The sequence below is a fragment of the Neopelma chrysocephalum genome, unplaced genomic scaffold (assembly GCF_003984885.1).
Source record: "Neopelma chrysocephalum unplaced genomic scaffold, ASM398488v2 Primary Assembly neopelma1_382, whole genome shotgun sequence".
Lineage (NCBI taxonomy): Eukaryota > Metazoa > Chordata > Aves > Passeriformes > Pipridae > Neopelma > Neopelma chrysocephalum.
In genome coordinates, this window is record NW_020898046.1 from 1,505 (window position 1) to 25,745 (window position 24,241).

General features: G+C 43.5%; 2 protein-coding genes across 2 annotated transcripts; both read left to right on the plus strand.

Moving 5' to 3' along the window:
- Positions 1-1,177: 1,177 nt before the first annotated feature.
- Positions 1,178-5,531, plus strand: LOC113979085 (alcohol dehydrogenase 1-like). The gene is made up of 9 exons (XM_027706573.1): positions 1,178-1,326; positions 2,242-2,343; positions 2,801-2,942; positions 3,052-3,139; positions 3,255-3,474; positions 3,591-3,851; positions 4,176-4,311; positions 4,716-4,854; positions 5,287-5,531. Exons 1-9 carry the CDS (start codon positions 1,309-1,311, stop codon positions 5,309-5,311), a joined length of 1,131 nt encoding a protein of 376 aa, XP_027562374.1. The 5' UTR covers positions 1,178-1,308; the 3' UTR covers positions 5,312-5,531.
- Positions 5,532-11,215: 5,684 nt separating this feature from the next.
- On the plus strand, positions 11,216-21,453 carry LOC113979086 (alcohol dehydrogenase class-3). Its single transcript, XM_027706574.1, has 9 exons — positions 11,216-11,311; positions 14,198-14,299; positions 15,228-15,369; positions 15,963-16,050; positions 16,843-17,062; positions 17,596-17,856; positions 18,584-18,719; positions 19,602-19,740; positions 21,155-21,453. The coding sequence occupies exons 1-9, from the start codon at positions 11,300-11,302 to the stop codon at positions 21,177-21,179; spliced, it is 1,125 nt and encodes a 374-aa protein (XP_027562375.1). The 5' UTR covers positions 11,216-11,299; the 3' UTR covers positions 21,180-21,453.
- Positions 21,454-24,241: the final 2,788 nt, after the last annotated feature.

Genomic DNA, 24,241 nt, shown 5'->3' on the forward strand with positions numbered 1-24,241 from the left:
ATTAAGACTTGTCTAATGCATGAATACACAGAGCAAGTCAGGATATGAAATACTGTTGAATGGAGATACACAGTATCTACCATTAAAAAGTTAATCATTAAATCCGTGTCTGCTGACATACAAGTTTGATTTTATTTTCCCTCTATTAATTGGATAAGAGAAAAAAACAACCTCTTCTCTTAAGTATACACAAAGCTGCACAGCAGCAGGATCTCACTATCAACTCCCTGCCATAATCACATACATTTCAAATCTCTGCAGAGATGCCAGCTACCCATGGCACTTCACAACTGCAAGCACGGCAGACAGCAACTCTGTGTTGTCTTCCCATCAATGTTGGGTTTGCAAGTTTGATGGACTAGAGCATCCCATGGATGTTTTAAGGAAAGATAATATTACACCTTTGAAGGACTTTTCTACAACCATTTTTTAGGTTATAAACTCAACAGCAGATACTAGACATGTCTTAACAGGTGTGAAATACGTGTAGCACTGTTCACATTTATGTCCTTATGTTTGAGATGAAAACATAGGGCAATGTATGGAATGTTATTTAGGAAGCAGTTGAATGATTTCAGTATCTGTTACAGTTCTTTTAAAATTTGTTGGTTTAAACTTTGACCACTTCCAATCACACAGGATATCAGCCATAGAGCATTTTCATCTGGAATTGCTTTCCAACTCTTGTGCAATGTAGAAAATGGATTGGTAATCAAAGCCAACCAAACTATGGCCCAAAAGCTGTGTAAAGTGGGCCTGCCTGAACCTCCTAAAGAGTATTTTTGGTTTTGGCTAACCAGTTAAATCGGCCCAATTTCAGAGTGAAATGGAGATTACAAAGCACATGAAAATACATGAAAATCCTGTAGAAGAACCATATCTTTGCTCCACCAAAACTGATCGTTGAACTGATTGGAAAACAGGCATGAAATAGCCCCAGCAGTTCTGCAAATCTCCTCCCTCCATACCTGCCTGAAAGCAACTGGAGGGAAAAAAAAAATCTTCCTGATCTTTCTATGTCTTTCAGGCAGGGAGGGCAGGGAATGGCCCAAGGGCAGAGTCACTGATGAAAACCTCCCTAGAGAACTTCTCAGTCTATCCAGCTCCTCCCCTCAGCACTCCCTCCCCTCCTTATCATCCAGCATCTGATAGAGATTAACCACAGCTCCCTGCTCCCAAGTGACTATGCCACACCAGGGCTGCTCCAATTCCACAGCTGGGGGACTTTACAACACAGAACTTCAGCCAGACAGGCAGCAGCTTCCCTCCAGCCTGATACAGCAACAGAAACACCTCTGCTAAGACCACATGGCCACTTCGGGAAAAGTAAGGACAATGCCTTTTCCATCTTCCTTTGCAAGCTGCCCTGCTCTTGGGGGAATACTCTGCAAATGGCTCAGCCTGTGCACTGCTACTGCATGCCCTCTCTCCTCCCACCTTACTCCCCCAGCTCTTCCAAACCCCTTTGAATTACACGAGTTTCTGCTTTCCTACAACTGCACCTGTCAGTACCTGCATTAGGTAGTGCATTTCTCCTCTGTCCTGCCCACCAGCTCAGGAATGAAAATACGGAATTGTACTGCTCTGGAAAACACCCTCCTGCTCAATCCCACTCTGCGCTCCTGCTTTGGCAGGAAATATAGCTCTTCAGTGCTTCCATCTTGCAGCCACTCATCTCCTGCATTCAACCTTGTCCATGGCAGTACCCTTTGAATCTGCAAGCTCCATTTTGCTGATGTCAAACCAGCTTTGGGTTGATTGGTTGAGCAGGGTTTGAGCAATGTCACACTCAAGTCATCCTTTTGGCAAGGGAAAAATGGTCCAGTTGTCAACCAGACATGGACCGTTCCATAACCCCTCTCAATTACCTTCAGCCCAGTGTCTTACAAGGCTGACATCAAAGCTCTTAGTAGGCATTGCCACTAGGTAGGGTCCACAGTCGCCATGGGAGCACAATCTGTCCATCAACATATGACAATGTTAGGAAAAATCCCCTGAAGCCATAAAAACCCAATCATTTTCCAAGGTTATACCTGACACTCTTTGCGTGACAAAGCACAAATGGTGTTTCCTCAGACCCTAAGCTAGGCCAGTGTTTACTGAGCATCACTTGGCTTCAGGTGAAGCTGAGCACTACCAAGTTTGTCCACCTCTGGTTCAGATGCTTGCAGGATGACTGTCCCCAAGCGTGTGCTAAAGGAAAATGTTCCCATGTAGCGTAATCCTCTTGGTTGCTTCCAGGTTATCAGATGCAGAGCTGCTGTTGCCTGGGCTGCAGGACACCCACTCTCTATTGAGGAGGTGGAGGTTGCACCTCCAAAGGCAGGTGAAGTCCGGATCAAGGTAAAAACACATTTCAATTACTTCTTCTTCACCCTTGTGGGAATTGCTCTTCTTGTGGCTATACCTTGGATATAACTCAGGGATCTGTGTCTGCCAGTAGGCTTTAATTGTCCAGAGCTGCCTTAGCTCAAAGGCACCATCTGCCAGGGCCTCTGTTTCAGACTAGTCCTTGCCTAAGCTGTCTCATAGGAATTGCCATCTCCAGCCTGTGCTCTGCTGGACTGACCCCTGGGATCCTCACTGTGGCCTCCTCTCCTGTCCCACCTCCAGCTCAGTCCGGAGGAAAGCCACATGGAGCATTCAGCACAAGGAGAAGGGGAAAGCCCAGCCCAGGCATAGCGTGCTGCCATGGAGTGTCAGCACAGATTGTGGGGGCACCATAACACCCCCGGGAAAATTACTTCCAGGAACTGAGTAATCCAGAGGCCAGGTCACCAACTCTTTCCTCTCCAAACAGCTTGTGGCTGCAGGCATCTGTCGCACAGATGAACACCTCTTGCAAGGCTGCTTTCCCAATGCGGAATTCCCAGTTATCCCAGGCCACGAAGGAGCTGGAATCGTGGAAAGCATTGGAGAAGGAGTGACCACGGTGAAACCAGGTAACTGGCACACACAGAAACACATGCCCAGGATTCAGCTCTCCAACAGGCAGCACCCTCAGGGTCTGCCTGGAGAGGGGCACCTAACAAAGGATGTGTGTTCTTCCAGGTGACAAAGTTATCCCCCTTTGCCACCCTCAGTGTGGGGAATGCAGCTTCTGTTTGAATCCTGAATCCAATTACTGCCTGAAATCCCAGTGAGTTTGCTTCACCTTCCCCTACACCTCCATGGGGTTGGTTGTCTGACAACAAGTCTGACACCCCCATCAGTGCTTTAGTCAATGAAATACAAATGATTGCACCTCCCTACAGTTTCTCTGAACCACAAAACCTGATGCCTGACAAGACCACCCGGTTCACTTGCAAAGGGAAGCAGATCCACCACTTCCTGTGGATGAGCACCTTTGCAGAATACACCATGGTCCCAGAGTACGCTGTTGCCAAGATAGATCCTGCAGCACCTCTGGACAAAGTCTGCTTGCTCGGCTGTGGGTTTTCCACAGGCTACGGGGCTGCTATCAACACTGCCAAGGTTGGTGTTCAGGCGTGTCGAGCACCCCAAGGCTGCCCTCACACCCTCACCAACCCCTCTCCTCCTCCTCCTCCTCCTCCTCACGCTGGAGACTCACAGGGCCCCGTGCTGTGCAGGTAAAGCCGGGCTCTACCTGTGCCATCTTTGGCCTCGGAGGAGTTGGCCTCTCTGTTGTCATGGGCTGCAAGGCAGCTGGAGCTTCCCGCATCATTGCTGTGGATATCAACAAGGACAAGTTTGCCAAGGCCAAGGAGCTGGGAGCCACCGACTGCATCAGCCCTCGAGACTGCAAGAAGCCCATCCAGGAGGTGATCACTGAGATGACAGGACAGGGTGTGGACTACTCCTTTGAGGCCATTGGCCTCAAAGAAACCATGGTAGGTGGCATTTTGGTACATGTCTTCCCTCCCAGATCAGTCACAGGCTCCTGGGAAATTTTCCAGGGAAAAATTCACGCAGGTGGGAAATTCCTTGCCTGCTGCCTGCACTGCTGGGCACACCTTTGTGAGAGAAAGGCAGTCTGTTGGCTTGGGGAGAAAACAATGTATGGCTCTTAAAAGTGGCCACAAACTATCCATGTCTCCTGCACATGGGAGGATGTGTTTTCAGATGAGCAGGGAGTGGCAGATGACCACTCAGAAAGAACACTTTCCTGACCAACTCACCACTGCTTTCTCTAACTCACCTCTCTGTCCCATCAGATTGCTGCCCTGGCTTCCTGCAATATGAACACTGGCATCTGTGTGATGATTGGGGAACTGGATGCTGGTTCAGAGATTTCCCTCGATCCTATGCTTCTGCTGACTGGGCGTACATGGAAGGGGATCCTGGTTGGAGGTATGAAAGTTAATAGAAAATTTTAGAAATTTCAACCTTAGTAATTTCCTAATGCCTGTGGCACTGGTACCACCAGTGCACATGAATAACTCTGCCCTTGCCAATCAGTTTTCCCATCTGAGCAATGTCCTCAGATACAGGACAAAAGACACTTTTCGTCACAGGCATTACTCAGTAAGCTCTTGGTCATAATGGCTATTTTGGGCTTGGCAATGTCTCAGGAAGTGTCTTTGAGAGGGTTTTCAAGCGGTCTCCACTATCCCACTTCTTCCACAGAGAAGAGAATATCTCACAAGAGAGTGGCACCAGTACTGGTCCCTCAGTCCTGACCCTCACAGTAACATTCCCTTCACAAAACTGCATTTCTCCCATCATGCACTGCAGCTGCTTGCTCTTGTTTCTAGGCTGGAAGATGAGAGATTGTATCCCCAAATTAGTTTCCAGTTATTTGGAGAAGAAATTCAATTCAGACTTGCTGATCACGCACACGCTGCCCTTCGCTAAAGTGAACGAGGGATTTGAGTTGTTACGGGCAGGAAAAAGGTGAGACCCTGACTCGCAGGAGCGAGGCACAGCAAACACCACCTCCTCCTAACAGTCAAACAGCCCAAATGCTCTGGCAGGCAGAGCACACAACACTGTCTTCTCAAAAAGCACCTGAGCCTTTGGAGGAAGCAGGGCCCAGAGCTGAGCATAGGGACAATCTGCCATAACCCAGAGGGAAGAGCCCACGTTCAGCACAGGGAACCCTGCAGCTCATGGATCAGCTCAACCGAGATCCTGTGGCTTTATCACCTGAGGCGTTCCCTTCAGCAGAGATTTGAAGGCTCCCCCACTGCTGCACATCTCATGCAGCTGAGTGAGGAAGAGGCTGGAGGGAAAGAAGGCAGCCGGTCCCCAGGCACACCTGCCAACCCCGCTGCCTGCTCCTGAATTGCAGCACTGGTAAACCCTCCCTTCCCTTCCACTTTTCAGTATTCGCAGTGTCCTGCTCTTCTGAGGGACACAGCCATGGAAAGCTGAGAGGAGGGATCAGCCCAGCAGATGCTCTCCTGGCCCAGCCTCTTCTCAACCAGCCCCTCAATTGGTGGGGCACAAGGAGATGAGAATAAGGAACTCGCCTATGCTGGTGTTGCTGCGGGTCCTCCTGTGCCCAGACAGGATCCAGAAGGATCCCTCTTCTGACAAAACGCTTTTGCCAATAAAGGGTTTCAGTCAAACTCGTCCCATGCAGTGCACTCAATCAACAGAGTTCCCATGGGGCACGAGGAGCTCCTCCTCATCCCGCAGGCCCTTCCACCACACCCCTGGTCTCAGCAGTGAGCAGCTGCCTTTGCCCCTCCACTGCCACTGCCTCCTACCTTCACCCACCTCAGGCAGCTCTGTCCCCAGCTCTGTCATGCCTCTCTGTCCCCATCTCAGCTGGGTGAATGCTGTAGCCTCAACCAAAGTCCAGCAGGTAAATCACTGCTCCTGCTGCTGCTGCTGCTGCCGCTCTCTGGTCTCGCTCACAGGACCACAGTGTGTTCTGCTACTTGAAGTGATCCCCACACCAAACCTGTCACTCCAGCACTTTTCAGCCTTTCCTAATAGGAGAGATACTCCAGGCCACTAATCATCTTCACGGCCCTTTGCTGGACAAATGTTCTTGTCATACTCTCCTTTAATATGACTTTATCTCTGTGATGGGCAGTTTAGCAAAAAGCAAGGGAAGAAAACTTTCCCAAATTTCTCTTCTGCATGAGGGCAGTTTCTATGGGGATTCCAAAAAAGCTACTGAGCCAACCAATTAAAATAACACTTTCAAGGCCTGCCAAAGGAGAGCAGTGCCACTAAGCTGATAAACAGCCCACAGTGATAGGATTGCCCAAAGCCCTAATGGAACAGGAACGTCTAAAGACTATAAGTGAATACTACATATATCATAGAATCATAGAATCATAGAATAGGTTGGGTTGGAAAAGACCTCCAAGATCATCAAGTCCAACCCCTGATCCAACTCCAATTACTATATCATGGCACTAAGGGCCACGTCCAATCTCTTTTTAAAAACCTCCAGGGATGGTGAATCCACCACCTCTCTGGGTAGGCCGTTCCAATGCCTGATAACCCTCTCTGTAAAGAATTTCTTCCTAACATCTAACCTAAACCTCCCCTGGCAGAGCTTGAGCCCATGTCCCCTTGTCCTATTGTTGGTTGCCCGGGAGAAGAGACCAACCCCCGCCTGGCTATAACCTCCCTTCAGGTAGTTGAAGAGAGTGATGAGGTCGCCTCTAAGCCTTCTCTTCTCCAGACTAAACAGCCCCAGCTCCCTCAGCCTCTCCTCATAGGACTTGTGCTCAGGTCCCTTCACCAGCCTCGTTGCTCTTCTCTGGACCCGCTCCAGCACCTCAATATCCTTCCTGAACTGAGGGGCCCACAGCTGAACACAATACTCAAGGTGTGGCCTCACCAATGCAGAGTACAGTGGAAGGATCACTTCCCTGCTCCTGCTGGCCACACTGTTCCTGATCCAGGCCAGGATGCCATTGGCCTTCTTGGCCACCTGGGCACACTGCTGGCTCATGTTCAGCCTCCTGTCGATCAGCACCCCCAAGTCCCTTTCCGCCTGGCTGCTCTCCAGCCACTCTGTCCCCAGCCTGTAGCGCTGCAGGGGGTTGTTGTGGCCAAAGTGCAGGACCCGGCACTTGGCCTTGTTGAACTTCATTCCATTGGAGTTAGTCCATCTCTCCAGTCAATCCAGATCCCTCTGCAGAGCCCTCCTGCCTTCCAGCAGGTCGACACTCCCTCCCAACTTGGTGTCATCTGCAAATTTGCTGATGATGGACTCAATCCCCTCATCTAAATCATCGATAAAGATGTTAAAAAGGACTGGACCCAGCACTGACCCCTGGGGAACACCACTGGTGACCGGCCGCCAACTGGATGCAGCTCCGTTCACCAGCACTCTCTGGGCCCGGCCCTCGAGCCAGTTCCTGACCCAGCACAGAGTGCCCCTGCCCAAGCCGTGGGCTGCCAGCTTTTCCAGGAGTATGCTATGGGAGACAGTGTCAAAGGCTTTGCTGAAGTCCAGATAGACCACATCCACAGCCTTTCCCTCATCCACCAGGTTCCTTATCGCTGCTGGTTTGTGTTTGTAGGTTGGGCTTTTTTCTTTTCTTTAAAACAAATTTTCACGTGGTTGGTATTCTTTGTTGCAGCAATCAAACTGTTCTTGTTTTTTAAGGATTGGTCTCAATTTTTGAAGATTCTCACTTGAACTTCAAAAGTGAGAATAAGGTTATATTTTTGGCTGGTCTTACTATTTAACAAAATTATTTAATATTTAATAAATTTGTATTAAGAATGAATGTGTATTTAATAAAGTGCAGCTCACACAAATATGGGATGGTTAGCATTGAAAAAGAAATAAGGGACAGTAACTAGCACTATACTATTTGAAGCATATTATATAAAGCAGGAGATAACTTACTTATTATTGTGTAACTCTTATACATGCATACACGGATGTGGTTTCATTTTGGAAAATGCTGTATTTCCAGGACCAACTTCCATAGAATATTACAGTACAACTATGCAAAATCTTCCCCAGAGAACAAGACTGTCACTCTAAGCCGGTCATTCTGCCAAATGGACCCTTCTTTCGGTGCTGAACATTGGACCCATAACACTATAATGCCTTTTGACCTCTTTTAAGCAATTCTTATCCCAGCCCATAGCCCTTTAAACTTTTGGAAACCCCTCAGCACAATCAGCAATTACACAGCGTATAATAAATGCACAAACGAGTGTTCAAAGGTTAACAAATCCCATGCTGTCTGCCAAATTACAATAACTGCACATATTGCTTTGCCATTACATAAAAGTTACCTATAATTCTCTTAACTACTTTTTAAACATAAAACTATAAAACTACAGGTAAGGAGATAACTCCAAAAAAAATCAATAAATGTTAATTAATTGAGTTCTAGCACTTACCTACTGAGAAAACACTACAAGAAGTTCCTTCCAATAAGCAATGTTTCCCTAACACTGCACGTGCATCTTCAGTGTCTTAATTTTATGAGTGACAAAGTCTCAAAAAAAGTAATCAATTAGCTGAGTGTTTGTGTAATAAATATAAACACATATAAATAGATCTGTGTGGGATCGGCACAAAAAAACCAATCCTTTTTTGAAAAAAATTCTAAACCTAGATGATGCAAAATTCGATCGCTATAAAATAACTCTGCCTTACGACAACTGTAACTTGCGCTTTATCAATTATTTTGCACTGTTGCTACATGAGCTCTGTCGCTATAGCAGGGCCATCTGGTGGCCGCCTGTCCCTGCTGTCTGGGCATGCTGTCCCACCGGCTTCTGAACATGCTGGAAGAGCTGGATTTCTGCACGGCTCGAGCCCCTGCCTGCAGCACACACCCGTGGCCGAGGTTTATCCAGCTCACAGAGCGGTGTGAGGGCACACGCGTGGGCAGCTCCCAGCCCCGCACGCCGCCCTGCCACCCTCACTCCTAAGCTCTGCTCCCAGCTGCTACACAACGGGTGCCACAGGGAAGCTGCTCAGCTGCCCTTGCCTCGAGCCAGCAGATGTGTTACTGCATAACCCTTTCCCCATTTTTATCTTTCAAATTTTCCTTGCATTAGTTTCATAGAAACATATGAGGATCAGCGTATATTAGATCACCTTTTTTTGCGTTTTATTTGATTTTCAATGAAAGCAGATACCTGAGAATATTTAATCACAAAACTCCCCAAATTACTTGTGTCCATATCTAAAATATTAAAAATTTTTCAGTATCCCAGCTTCATGTGTTTACTGCAAAACTGTCATGGTCATTTTCACACTTATTTTGAATTCATCTAATTAATATAGGCCTTTGTTTTGAAATGTTATTTTACTCTATTACACAGAATGATACTAGGGTTAATTAGTGACATTATTCCTAAAGTTTTTCCCTTGGAACCAACCATTTCTTGAATTACCAGATAAGATTTTAAATTTATATTTGTGTTTACAAAATGAGAGTATTTTAATTACCTAAGAATTATCCAAGAAAATATCAACCAACTTTGAGCATTTTTGGACTTAGTCTCACACTGCATCAAGGGAGGTTTAGGTTGGACTTTAGGATAAATTTCTTTACAGAAATGGTGATTAAACATTGAAATGGCTGCCCAGGGAGGCAGTGGAGTCACCAGCCCTGGAGGTGTTTAAGGCATGTAGTGCCATGGTCTAGTTGACAGGGTGGTGTTTAGTCATAGGTTGGTCTCAACGATCTCAGAAGTCTTTTCCAATCTAATTTATTCTGTAATTCTAAATTAAAACTATTTTGATTTTTTAAATGTTTCCCTTTTTCAAGCAGCTATATTTATACTTTACAAAAATAAATTTATGCTGACTTGAAGAATGAAAAGAATTTCTAATTATTTTTTTTTATGCTATGCAAGTATTATGCTCTGGTACTTCATCTGCAGAGTTTAGCTAAACATAAAATGCTTGGAGAGTTTTTGGAAGCACTGACAAACCAGGCATGGCCAAGAGCACAAAATTCACAGGAGAGGTTGGCAGAACTGTATTTAACCAAGGAAATGGACAAGGCCTGCTATGATTTCAACAACAAGGATTTGGTGGTAGCCCATGAATACAAACTGAAGAAGCCACTAGAAGCCTCAAGAAGGCCATTGGACAGACAGCCTGATCACACATCCTTTCATTCCTTCTTGACATCTTTCACCTACATAATACTCTCATTGCCCAAATTACATTCCACCTAAGTGTCAGCTTTCCTGAGCCTACAGATTTAGTTTGTAATTTTAGTTATGTTATTAAACATTATGTTATTTTTATGTTATTTATTAAATGCTATAGTTATGTCATGTTATTAAAGTTTAATTTTTCCCAAGCTGTTCCTATTGTCTAACCGTGGTATTTGCTAAGCTTTGTTAGTGTGTCACTGGAAAATAAAAATTTCATTTCTTACTGAGGGGGACTTAGTTTCACTCTGCAGTTCCTCAAGCACCAGCACTTCTCATGTAAAATTCCAAGAGCCCATGGCAGAACCATTCCCCTGATCTTACCTGGCCATGTATGCAGGCCTCACAAGAAGCCTTTCCTACCCTACCAGGAGAAAGAAACTTCTTCAGAAAATTAAACAACAGTGTGAGGAGTTTAACAATCCCACCTTGTATAAATAGCCCCTTTGCTTCAAAGGTTGCTGGATGCAATGTCAAGAGGCCCAGACAAAACTTCCATCTCACTGCAGATCCCTTAGCCTGGCCTGGAAAGGGGCTGTCTTCACCCAGTTGGAAACACGCTGCTGCCCAGTAAAGACTCCATCACTGCAGTTTAGCCAGTCGAGAATAGATTTAGGTGCAAAGGATCTGCACTGGAGATACAGTCAGCTCCCACCTGTGTCCAGGTGGGATACAGGAGGTACCCAGCATCTCCAGAGTGGGACTGCCCCGCAGAGGCAAGGCAGGCACATGCACTAATGGCTGAGTTCCGCAGGTCCATGACCTCCCGTTACTCGGGAAGAATCTGGGCAATCTAGTGCCGGCAGGATCTGCAGACAAGGCCCATTAGCCTGTTCCCTCACAGGCAGAACAACATCCATCTGCCTGTGGGACTGAAGGGACCGGGATGTGAGACGCTGGTGCAGCCGCCAGAAGCCACAAAAGCAGCCACATCGCAATGCAACACTGCGGCCACCGTCAGGAAACACACGGATCTTCCCGGGGTCCGCGGGAAGAAAAGCACTGCAACGGGAATGTGACCGCCGCAGGCGTTCCAGCCCTGCGAGGGAGGGAGGGAGGGAGGGAAGGGACGGAGACGAAGAAGGAAAAGGAAAAAAGTAAGGAACGGAAGGAAGGAAGGAAGGGAGCGAACTGAGGGAGGGAGGGGCCAGTTCCCTCGACCGCCTCAGGGAGAGAGGCGGGAGAGGGAGGCGGGCTCTCCTTCGCCTTCCGGCGGGAGGCCGAGCCGTGCGCGATGGCGAGCGGGGTAAGGAGGCTTGTGCGGGTCTGCGTTCCGTGGTGGGAATGTCGCCCAGGGTCCCGCGGCGGTTCCCGCGCAGGACAGGATGAGGCGGGCGAGCCCTGCCCTGCCCTCCCTGCCGGTGCCCGGCCGGGGCGGGGGGCTGCCCTCGGCTGGGGGTGCGGGCCCTGCCCGCTCTGTCCGCCCCGACCCTGCCGCCAGCCGGAGCCGGGACGCGGGGGGTGTCCCGGTGTCTCCGCGCTCCCGCCCCCGCCTGTTTTGTGGATGTGAGGGTCGCGGCGGTGGAAGGACAAGCAGAAGACCTTGAGCTTGGCGTGGTTTCCTGTGGGCTTTGGGCAGGTGTGACCGACTTGTCTCGAAGGAGGGGGCGCTTGCTCACAAAGCCATTTACCTGGCAGGTTCGCTGCATTGGTCTACGAACAGCGCGGTAGTCCAGACCTACTGCTAATCCTGCGCCTAATTCCTGCAGCTGCCCTGGGCCCGAGCGGGATGGGTGGCCGGACGCTCCAGGTAGTTTCGGAGCAGATAGGGCACCTCGGTTTCGTCTGGAGTGAGAGAGCTGGTCCTGTGTGTAGCTACAGGCAACTCAACAGCTGTGCTCCTGGACTAGTGTGTTAATAGAGAAGATGAAGAACTGGTGAAAGTTGGTGGTTTGGGGTTTTTTTCCAGTTGTTGGCTTCAAGATTTTCAGCAAAGCAAAAGCAGAGAGATTTGAATAATGAGAGAGCAGAAAAATGGGGCCTTCCTGATATCCACTGATATCCAGGGGCCTTTGTGGCTGTGTGAACTGACTGCAGTTTCAAAAGCCAACTTCTTTAAAAGTTTCTGAATCAGAAGTTACTGTTTGAAAATGTGCTTCCAGATGTGTACTCTCGGTTTTAGGAAGATCAGAATTTATCCAGTAAGGAGACTTTTTTTCTCCCCTCTTTGTGTTTAACTAAGCTTGTGGAAATAACAATTTTAGGAATGTGCAGTCTCCTGTGCAAGAACAAGTGATGACTTAATGAGGGGAGGATGAGGGATGGATTGAAAACCAGTAAATGATTTACCAAATTATGGTTCCTCTTGCACTTTGTGCTTTGAATTTAGATTTTCTGGCAAAATCTTTGGTCGATTTAGAGATTATGACGAATTGCTCACACTGTGATTCCACAGTGGTTACTTTGGCACAATCTGTGCATTTTTGTAATATTTACCCTGGTAATAAATAGTAGGAGAAGGAGATTTCATGTTTCTAGGTTAAGGGTGTTTGTGTCTAATCTAGACCCTGCTGGCTGTAGGAATGGATACTTGTTTTCTGTTACAAAGCTTTTAGGGCCTGCAGTATTTATTTTACCAAGTTTAAGCCAAGGTAAACATTTGCAGTTCTGCTGTTACAGGTACAGTGAGGATTTTAACTGGTTCTGGCAAAGTCTCATATTGTTTGTTGTACAACAAAAGTACAACAGAAAGTCATAGACTAGCCATTATTTTCTCCTGATCACAGGTGCTGAATCAGACCTGCCAAGTGCAACCGGTCGCCTTGGCACTGTTATTTCTTCCAGACAGTGAAATTTCAAAAAGGCTGGGTGACTGTATATTTGGTCTTGGGAATTTGCATTAATCCCCTTTCAGTGATTCCATGGGAACACCACAGCTATTTTGAATGCACAAAATGTCATTTTCTTCTGTTGGTTTATAGAGTATGTTATGAAATGCTTCATATTTGCCATAGCAATGGCCTAGACCTTGTTTAACTGGAAGAAAATCAGTGCAAGTCTCTGCTGTAACTGAATTATTCCAAAATACGTGCACACCATTCTGGAGTAGATTGCATTCCAAAGCAGTCTAGTCTGTGACAGCATTCCTCATCAGGTTTTATGTAGATAAGGTCTTGAATTTGATTTCACAACTCATCTGTGTGTCGTTTAAGAACCTATTCAATACCATATTTGCTGAAAGAAGTTCCTGTCAGAAGGCAAAATTCAGAGTATTTGATACACTGCCCACTTCATCCTGAAGGACAGACCCAGAGTCATCTTCATAAAATCGACCTCTAAGGGGACTCCAGATGCTTATCCTTTTACTTGAAGCTGTAATGCCTGCTGATTTTCTCAGTCAGTTGTGCATATGTACCTGTCAACAGGGTTTACAAATCCAGAAGCTCTGCTGTTTCATCCAGGCTCTGCACCGTTGGGCTTCAGAAGCTTCCTGAGATGTTTGGTATGGTTGCAGAGCAGGATTTGTCACAGCAGGTGCCAAGAGCAGCAGATGAAGACTTGCTAACAGTAAATCCATGCAGAGTTGTTAGTGCACAGTAACTCGCTGACAGGAGCCTTATAGCAAAGTTTCTCTGGTCCCTACGGATTATTGGAGGGCTCTGCTGCATGCACACACATCTCCTTGCCAAAATCCTACTTGGAAACCGTAAGAAATTCACTCTTGATGTGTGTCTTGGACCACTATGTGTCCTCTAGTTTACTTTATGAACTTCTTAACTTCAAACACTCTGCTTAAGGAACATACATGAAATGAATGCCAGTCTCTTACTTGATTAAATCAACATTTTTATTATGCATTATATATTTTATTATGCATAATCTTTGCATTCCTATTGCTCACTTCACTGCAGTATTTGAGTGTCTCCTAAGCACTCCCGGGCTTATTATATTTTTTGCTCAATAAGAGAATGACATCCAAATTTCAGATCTTGGTTTGCTCATTATTATTTAGCTTCCTGAAAGCAAATGTGGGGCAATTAAACCTTTGTGTTGAAATAATGAATTTCAGATCTGGGACTCTTTCCAAAAGTCAGTAGTGTTTCTCTCATTTTCTCACTTGGCTGAACAAGAATTATTTTAAATGAACCATACAACAGATGTCCTATTTTTTGTTGTTGTTTTTGTCTTTTAGGTTATTAAATGCAAGGCTGCTGTTGCCTGGGGGGCAGGTAAACCTCTCTCTATTGAGGAGGTGGAGGTTGCTCCACCAAAAGCTCATGAAGTTCGTATCAAGGTAATTAAATCATATGTTAGCTATATGTATTGTATTTTGGGAGACTAAGTATTAAAGCTGAACAATTTGTTTGCCAACAGAAGAAATGTTGGATAGCATTAGTTCATTAGTATCTCAGCTGGCCTTACAAATAAGAAAATTATAATATTTAGATCTTCTGTTTATGAAAAACACTTTTAATTTCTGCTGGTCTCACTTCACAGTCTGGTCTAAAGACAATGGCTAATCTTGGGGATCAGTTCCAGTTGTTACAGACCACACCCACAAACATCTGAACTGGGAACATCTTTGATCTTGTTTGAAGGGCAGCAGCTTGTGAGTTGTTGCAGCTGTGTAACATGCTGGATTTTACTTCAGTCAGGCCATAAGTTATGGCTGTTGAGCTGTGATTGGTCTCTTGGATTCCCTATACCCAAGTCTGTGATTTCGTCAGGATTTTCTAGTAGCCTATATCTGCCAAAAAGTATACATTAAGGTGAAACTTATTTCCATGGAAAGGGTCTCTGCATGGTGCTTAAGACCATGGATTTATTAATTTTATTTAAAGTGGATTAATGCAGTACTGAGAGTTCTGTGTGGTCTCCCTGGTAATTTTACCTTTGAGAGACTAACTTAATTAAAATCTGAAATGCTAACCTACTTTGAGATGACTTGGACTACTGAGTTAAGAAACCACTTGTCAACTTTTACCCCTTTCAATGTCAGAATTTAATTGATGGAAATTATAAAAATGTACTCTCATGTCTTCTTGAAAGTAAGAAAAAGTGCCTTGCCAAGAGTTGAAAGTATGTTGGCCATATTACCAATGCTGCCAGAACTGGTAAATTTGACTTGGCTGTTGTTCTGAATTTCTGACCAAGTGGAATTACTTAGATCTGTGCTACTGTTCTGTTTTTCAAGGTGTCTCAGATTATAAATTTCTTCACAGATAGTTGCCACTGCTGTCTGTCACACTGATGCCTATACTCTGAGTGGTGCTGATCCCGAAGGATGTTTCCCTGTCATCTTGGGACATGAAGGAGCAGGAATTGTAGAGAGTGTTGGAGAAGGAGTAACAAAAGTAAAGAAGGGTAAGAAAATATCTTACAAGTTTTCTGCCTTTCTTAAAAGTGTTACTTTATTTCAAGGCCAACTGTCAAACTGGGCCACTGAAATGCTGTATTGCAGGAGTTAATGTTTTATTCTGCGGTGTACGCCTGTGTGGATTCCTTTGTCTGTGAGACACAACACTAATCTATTCAATGTGCTCTTGGTTTAATGCTTGAAAGAGCCCAGCATACCAATTTCTTGCTCAAAATCACATCAATATGTAGTTACAAGGTTGGGATTTTTTTTTTTCAAATGATACCTGTTGGTTTAATAAAAGGCTTAAAGTGTTTATTCATGTTTTTCACTGTTGATTTGGGGTTGTTTTGATTTATCGTAACATTTCTATTTGTTCTGGAATGATGAACTTCTGATAGGCTGTCTGCTCAGACATGATCGAAGTGGTTTATCTAACAGTCTATAAATGATACTGTTGTGTACTGTAAACAGTTTTTAATACACAAATCTTTTAAGTGAATAGAAACTCACATAAAAACATAATGACCATCAAGTAACTTCATGTTTTTCAGAATGCCTTACTTGACTCAGTAACTACTCACATGATATTTTTTCTTAGGGGACACTGTTATCCCTCTATATATCCCCCAGTGTGGAGAGTGCAAGTTCTGTAAAAATCCTAAAACAAACCTGTGCCAGAAGATAAGGTCTGTATGGCTTTTTTTATTTTTTTGACGCACAGTTCGTTCAATGTATACCTGTTTTAGTTATAGATAGTAATTGACAGGAGTTTTCTTTGAAGAGTAAATCTACTGATCCATCATTTAATGACTTGGAAAGTACGCCTTTTAGGAGTCAGTTATGCACTATTTTCCATTCTTCCTTAATTTTGTTTTTCTTTTCTTCCCCTTACATAAATCTGTTTCTCTGTTTTCATGTATGTGAAGGTGCAAACTGCTAGCTTTTGTCCACAGTTTTGAAAACATAACTGCTGTGACTCCATATTTAATCCATACTTAAGGGAAGCTCTTCAGGGAATTTAGCTCTTGGTAGTGAACACCAAAGCTTTCAAGCAGTACAAAATTATATAGACAATGCTTTTTTCTTTAACACTTGCTTCCCAGATAAATTTCCAGCTCCTATTCTGAAGAAAAAGTCTCACAAACCCAAACAAAGGCCCTAGTGACATCACTGACAGGTGCTACTCAAGGGGAGGGTACTGAAGTAGGGGAGGGTGACAGTGTGGTACCCTGGCACAAGCAGTTAGCATTGGTAGCACGTTAATAAACTCCATTTCTTCCACTGCTTCCATGGAGGAATTAACAACATGAAGTTTTAGGAGTTTAGCATCTGATTTCTGTGAACTCCTAGGTTTATTGAAATGGTTAAAATATAAGGTTGCAAGTATGCATCTGCCTCTCTGCTGCTTAGTGGATACTGTCTGGTGAGAGTATTTACTGCTTAAAACTCTGACTGCACTTTCCTGTCTTTGCCTGAAGAATTACTCAAGGGAAAGGAGTCATGCCTGATGGCACCAGCAGATTCACCTGCAAAGGAAAGCAGATTTACCATTTCATGGGGACCAGCACCTTCTCGGAGTATACTGTGGTGGCTGATATCTCAGTAGCCAAGATAGATGCTGCAGCACCTCTGGATAAAGTGTGCCTGCTGGGTTGTGGCATCTCCACCGGCTACGGGGCTGCTGTTAACACTGCTAAGGTAAAGGCTGTGGTTGTTGTTACATAGCTTAGGGACTAGATTAGGACTGTAAACATCAGGTACCAAATCTATGTTGCTTCTTCCTCTTCAACTGATGAAGTTTAGCTAAGAATTTTTAACTTCTCCATAGAGACCAGATCAACCTTGATGCCCTTTAGAGGAAATAGAGGTAGAGAATTTTGCATCCCTGTTGACACCATCTATATATAAATTACTTTTCCAATTCATTTTCCTCTTGCTGCAAGTCATTCTGCTAGTTTAAAGCTCAGGGTGAGACAGAGCTGGTAGGTGAGTGTACATGAGTCTAGGGCAGGTTACAGGAGTGAAGTCTTTGGGGACAAAGAAAAGCTTAGTACCTAAAGAGCTTTTTGGATGTTATTTCTATATAGTTTTCCTTATCTAAGTGGTAAAGTCTTGTAGCCATATATATTTGCTTCCATTTTTTCCTTTATCACAGATTTCTTAACCTGTCTTTCCCACTCACGTGGAAGGATGGATTTTTTCTGATGCTCACGACTCTATTCTTATTCTAGGTGGAGCCTGGCTCTACGTGTGCTGTCTTTGGTTTAGGAGGAGTTGGGCTGGCAGTCATTATGGGCTGTAAAATAGCAGGAGCATCCCGGATCATTGGAGTCGACATTAACAAGGATAAGTATCCCAAAGCCAAGGAGTTTGGAGCTACTGAGTGCATCAGCCCTCAGGACTCCAAGAAGCCCATACAGGAGGTGCTGGTTGAGATGACTGACGGTGGTGTGGACTATTCGTTTGAGTGCATCGGCAACGTTGGAGTCATGGTGAGTGCTGCCTGACAGGAGTGCCTAGATGGAGGGACTAGGCAGCTGCCACTGGGCTGCTCAGCTAAATAGCAAAATGAGCTGCTTTCTTCTTACAGAAAACATGCCATATGCATTAAATTTTTTTTAAGTAGTAATGATAATTGCTGTGACTGAAAAGGACAACTTATGTTCTCCTAATTATGTAATGAAAACAGCTGCTACTTCTTGGGTTGAAAATGGCATAACTTACAAACTTTTTTCCTTAATGGGACTTCTTTGAAATCCTGAATTTTTGTATGTTCACAGTTGAAAAATTAACTCACATAAAATATATTGTACAATGAACAGTAAAATCTCAGGGACCACTCAGTATTTCCGTAATTCCTCAAGGATTTAATTTCACCTTTGGAAATGCAGAAGTATTACTGAATGTAAGGCTGTGTTTTCAGGAATTACAACAACATTCCTAACTGTCAGTAACATGGTCTGTGATTACAGTTGATCCCAACTCTCAGTGGGAGTTCAGTGACTTCTTTGGAAGCCAGGTGGGATATAAAAAGTGCAAAGTGAACCTTTAACAGTATAAGGAATCTGAACCAATGGAAAATTTAATGTAATTTTCACTGTATTTATTGTTCCTTAAATACTGATGTGATTAATTAACTGGTGGAAGGGAAGCGCAACCTGTCAAGGCAGCACAGACATTAGCAATAAATGCTCTGCTTTGTCCTGTCTCCTCTTGAAGAGGGCTGCCTTGGAAGCCTGCCACAAAGGCTGGGGAGTCAGTGTGATTGTTGGAGTAGCTGCTGCTGGCCAGGAGATCTCCACACGACCATTCCAGCTGGTAACTGGGCGGACATGGAAAGGGACTGCGTTTGGAGGTAACTCTCTTTTGGTGTGGGGATAAAAATAATCTCCTATGCATTAAACCTGGGAAGAAGACACCACCTCATTTTTGCTTGTGCAAGAAACGTACTACTGACAGGCTATTCATAAATGATGTATTGACTTTTAAGATAAAGACTTTTCAAATCTGTTATTCCTACAGACAGGGCACAAATTAACACATTGATGATATCTTACCTTACATATTCTGAAGAGAGAATATATCTATATGCTGTTCAGTATTAAAGGAGGGGTATACAGAGACTGCTTTATCACCAAGTGAAGGTTTGGTTCAGTTTAGTCCAGTGAAAGGACCTCGTCTTTGAGGACATGGCAACTCGCAGCAGTATGTCTGTGTTGCTTAACCACTAAGCAAATTGTGGGGGTAACATGAAAATGTGCTATAAAGACCTTTAAAATAAAAAGCAAGAAGTGCTTGATACATATTTTCTGCTGTCAACCCAAAACCACATTGAGATTTTTACAGCTGCTGCTAACTTGGGGATTCAGTAATTGCTGAAGTTCATGAAAGTATTCAAATTTGGAATTATTACACTGCTCTTTGTTCAAGTAATACAAAACTTAATTGGGTTATAAAGATACAGGGGAGCTGATAGATATGCCAAGTGTATGCTTTCCTAGGTGAGGGCTGCTGTTATGTTGAATGCTGAAATAGCTGGTGAAAGATCTGTGCACTTGTATATGGCTAAGGTGTGCTTTTGCCAGACCTCTTGCATTCCTGGGGCAGGACAGACTAACATGTCACTCATTGGTTTCTTTTCATACTGATCACACAAATGCCTGGGTAAGGATTGTATTTTTAATTTTCTGAGATGGATGGAAAGGGGAAAAACCAAGGCATGCTTTCTTTCTTTCAGGCTGGAAGAGCGTAGACAATGTGCCAAAACTGGTGACTGACTACATGTCCAAAAAGATCAAGATTGATGAGTTTGTGACACACACCCTGCCTTTTGACAAAATTAATGAGGCTTTTGAGCTGATGCATTCAGGAAAGAGGTAATGTTCCTAATATTGAAAGGTGTAGAAGACATTTCTTGATGAGACACTGTCAAAATACAGGTTCCCTGCCCACTGTCATGTTTTAAACAGCGAGGCTAAGGGGTGACATACACCATGCACATTCATTCTGAGATAAGGACACTTTCTTTGAGCTTCCAGGCATGTGCCAAACACAGGCAGAGAGTAGAAAGCAAGCAACAGTGTGTAAGGGAAATACACACCTGTGTAAAGCTGATAAAGGGGACAAGTCAGTCTCACGCTTTCAACATCCCTAAAGCATTCTTCCTCACAATATGTAAAGAGAATAAAGGAGGATTCATGTTAATACATTTTTACTAGTCATTAAGCTATTAGTCTATTTTAATTAAGTAGCAGATTTCAGTATATTTTTCAAATTACTTAGGGTAGATTACCAGCATAGTCAGTCACTTGGAATGATCTTTTAATATGCTACATTGTAAAATTTTTTTCCTCTAGTTTGAACTGGGGTAGAAGGTTAATATGATGGGTTTGTACTTCTGCACATACAGGAGTTCCTGCCTTTATTAAGATAAATGGCAATTTGGACTGGTCATACTGCAGACCTAGGCCATAGCTGTATAAACCTTCCTAGTGAGGCCCAACTCCATTACATATTGGAGTGACCCTACTGCTGGTTAAAAAACCTGCTGGACGTGTGATGAGTCTTGCTGCACTTTAAGCAGTGTACGGTGCAAGTACTGATCAACTGCAAAAGCAGTGCAAAGTAGGGTATTCTGATCAGAGGATATGTTTGCACTAATGCAGGCAACTACGTTTATCCATATTTAGGTTCATCTGCAGATGGATAAATAGTTATGAGCGTTAATTCCAGAAACCAACATGGTCTTTGTACTTGATCTCAGTCTATATTTATGTATTGTGTATGACTCTCTCAAAAGTAGTAATTTTATCTGCTTAATTTCATGATTCCTATTTTTGGTAAATCAGTTAACATAACTGCATTTGTTACAATTGCAAATGCTGCCTTTACACACATTTCACAAGCAGTTGCTCCCCTTTCCATCCTACAAACTTCTGTATCATTGCAGTGCTTTATTCTTACATGAGCACGTCCTAGGAAATTAATAATGAAAGTTATTTAACATTTTCCAAGGAGCCAAGAGAGAATGCTTGTACATATTACTGTTCCTGATCAGTCTTCTTGGCTAGCTACTGAAAACTGACCCGTAGTTTGAAAAAGCATCCATTTTGATAACAAGCATTACAAACCCATTTTTAACCAGGATTTTTAATAAATATTACAGGCATAAGCATAATTTCATTCTTACAAAAGACAGAAGTTAAAATGTCTCAGCAATGAAGGGGAGGGCAGAGATAGGGAGAAAATGGACTTATTGGTAACTTTTTTCTTTTTCTTTTCCATTTTAAGCATTCGAACTGTCTTAAAACTTTAGAGCCAGACATGGATGTAGTTGGCCAGCACCATGGTAACTGCCTTTTTATAATGGAATTTTTGATAGAGGAGGAATCAAGCAAATGAAAATTCACTGGGACTAGGAAGACTACGTATTTTAGGGTGAGCATTCTGAGTATTAAATAATAAATAATTGTTAACCACTGAATAGCATTACAGAATCAGTCCTGGTTGTGGAACTTCTATTTCTGTACTCCTTCAAATTCAATAGTGGCTAACTCAATCTACTTAATAAAAGCTTATTTCTAAACACAGTGTTGGAATTATTGAGCATTAACAGTTTGACTATGATTGTTGTGTCTTACTTGTTTTCCTCTAGTGATTTTACAGTGTGTTGTGTACATGACAGAGGAAGAGCATTCTTCATAGTCAATAGCAAATGATGTGGGATTCACTGCACAAGGCAGTTTGCTGAGCACAGCTGGGGTGAGAAGCAGCATTGTTTTGCTACACCTGTGCTGAAAGGGGCCAGAACTCCAGCAGTTCTCAAGTTTCTGAGGCTATTCTAGGACTACAATAGATTGCAGCATCTAGCTCAACCTTGAAGCCAACCATAGAGCAGCGGAGTGTGGTTGGATGTGTGCCTTCAGTGTCCAGGTGTACCCATGTTCACTTGGGAGGTCCATATTTTGCCTTATTTCCCATTTGTCTCATTGGCAGGCCTCTTGTAAAGATCATAGCATAGACTACTCTAGTCAATTGCTCTAGTAGTGTTCTCCAAGACTGCAGCAAGGCAGTTTTGCCATTTCCTTAAAGTTACTGGCAAATGATGCAAACGTTGCAGCCAACACTGCAAAAACAAACAGTGTGGAATTGTTACCTCCAGTGAGAAACAGGATCCATGCCACTGAAGCAGGAAATATTACTGTTAGAGCAAGAGTCTGCTCTTAAGGGGTGCAGGGGAACAACAGTACAGAGCATTGTGGGATGAAGGTTTCAGGGTTTTGTGGGATTTTTTTGTTCGTTGGAGGGTAGGAGTTAAGGCTCAATTTTGGAGTTGCAGGTTTTCTTAACTCTAGTTGAAGTGATCTGACTGAATAATTTTTTTTGTATTGAAACGTGGAAGCAGTGCCTCACAGCCAGAAAAACACAGAGGAACAGCAGAAAACAGATTCCAAAGCAGAGGCAGAAAGACCAGCCAGTTAAAGTCAGATACATAAAAACTCAGTGTTTTTCAGTGAACCAAGGACACTGATTAAGAGAAAAGTTTCATGTTTTAAGAAGCCTGGTCAAAACAACTGCTACACAGAATGCTGAATGCAAACCATAATCTTATTAGAAGAAATTCGTCTCACCACTAACAACTACCTTACCCCAAGACACTGCTCTACAACAGGGACAGTTACATCTTTTCCATCTGTCATTAAAAAGATATCCCTAGAGCATTCTGAAAATAGTTGAGGTAGCTGCATTTCTAACTTCATTTCAGACAGTAAAGAACAAATGTGAATGTCATAAGAATTCAATTTTGAGCATCAGGAAGAAATAAGAAGTGGATTTGTACCAGGAAAGTGAGTCCTCCAAACACAGCAGTGAACTGATTCTCAGTACCTTGTAGCTCCAGAAAGGCTGGCTGAACATCAGAAAATTCAGTAGGCTACTTGCTGTTAAGCTGTTCATGCAGGAGTACTCTATAAATACAAGATGGGATCAATACAATATTAGCCCAACATCTTGGCAAACTACCGCCCAGCTGGATCTAACAGATTTAAAATACTTACACTGGAACAGTTGTTCCTCTATGCTGCACAGACTAGATCAAGACCACACAACCACGTCTGCATTACATTATTACTTCAGAAAATCTGCATCTCAGAGTGTTTGTGGTGACGGTAAGTGAACAACAAAGACATTTAGAAATACCAGAGCACTTGGGTCAAAGACACGCAGCTTCTTCCCAGCTTGAAGAATTGATATCCTGGCCACTGTGTAGCTGAGCTTCCAGACTACTCTGTCCTGCAAAGCCCTTGGTTGAATGGAGCATGTTTGAAATAGTTTTTTTGAAGTTGTTGAGCAAACAAAATGACTCAAACATAAGAGCTCATATTGCATGTTTGATGGTCAAAGTACTGTATTGAACTGCACCATCTAGACAATGGGAAGAACTTCAGTGGACAAAAATTTTCCACCAAATGACTGTACATGAAATGTGCATGTACTCTTGCCGGCTGTCATGTAAAATACACAGTTTTTCCCCTCTCCTCATGCTGTTACTTTTATTCAACACTATCAAATCTTCTGTCCTTAAATATTCATGTCAAATTGCAGAAACAGCATGAAGAATTTCCATACTCTCTTACATGACAGTAAAGGCAAAATACTTTGAGAGATTGAACTAATTGCAGGATTATGTTTTTGGCAAAATTGTATATAATTTCTAAAAATGGCATTAGAAACCAGATTTAAGTTGGGTTTTATATTTAAGTGGATAGCAACTTAGAGAAGAATCAAAAATATTTAATTTCCCCAGTCCAGTCAGCACAAGTCTAATATGTCATGTTCAAGCAAAGATGCAGCTAGATAGGTGAAAAATAGCTTTTCACAATATTTTTATTTAGTATGTTTTGTTCTGTGATGTGCCATCTCATGTTGAAAGAACTGGTGTAGATGCTAACTAAGCTTTCCACTCTTTTAAAAATACTGTAGTAGTATGGACTCAGTATAAGCAGTTATCATGCTGTGATTTCCATTTATAGGCAGAAATGCATAGCATCATAGATTGCCTGTATTAAAAATGTGCAGTGCTAAATTTGGTTGTATTGGTGCAACAACAAAGAGGTATTCAAGTGGCACATGTGTGGGTTTAAGGGTGAGTTTTAAATGGTTGCATGCACCTGCCAGTGCAGCTTGCACTGCTGCAAGCAAACCTGGATATAACTGAGAATTCTATGTCTGATTTTGGATTACCAAAAAAAAAATAAAAAGAAAAGAAAAAAAAAAGGTTCTTTCTGTTAAAAGCAGCTGCAACTTTTATTTTATAGACCAAAAATGAAGCCCCCCCCCCATCATACACACACACATAGAAAAGGCAAGACCGTTGTA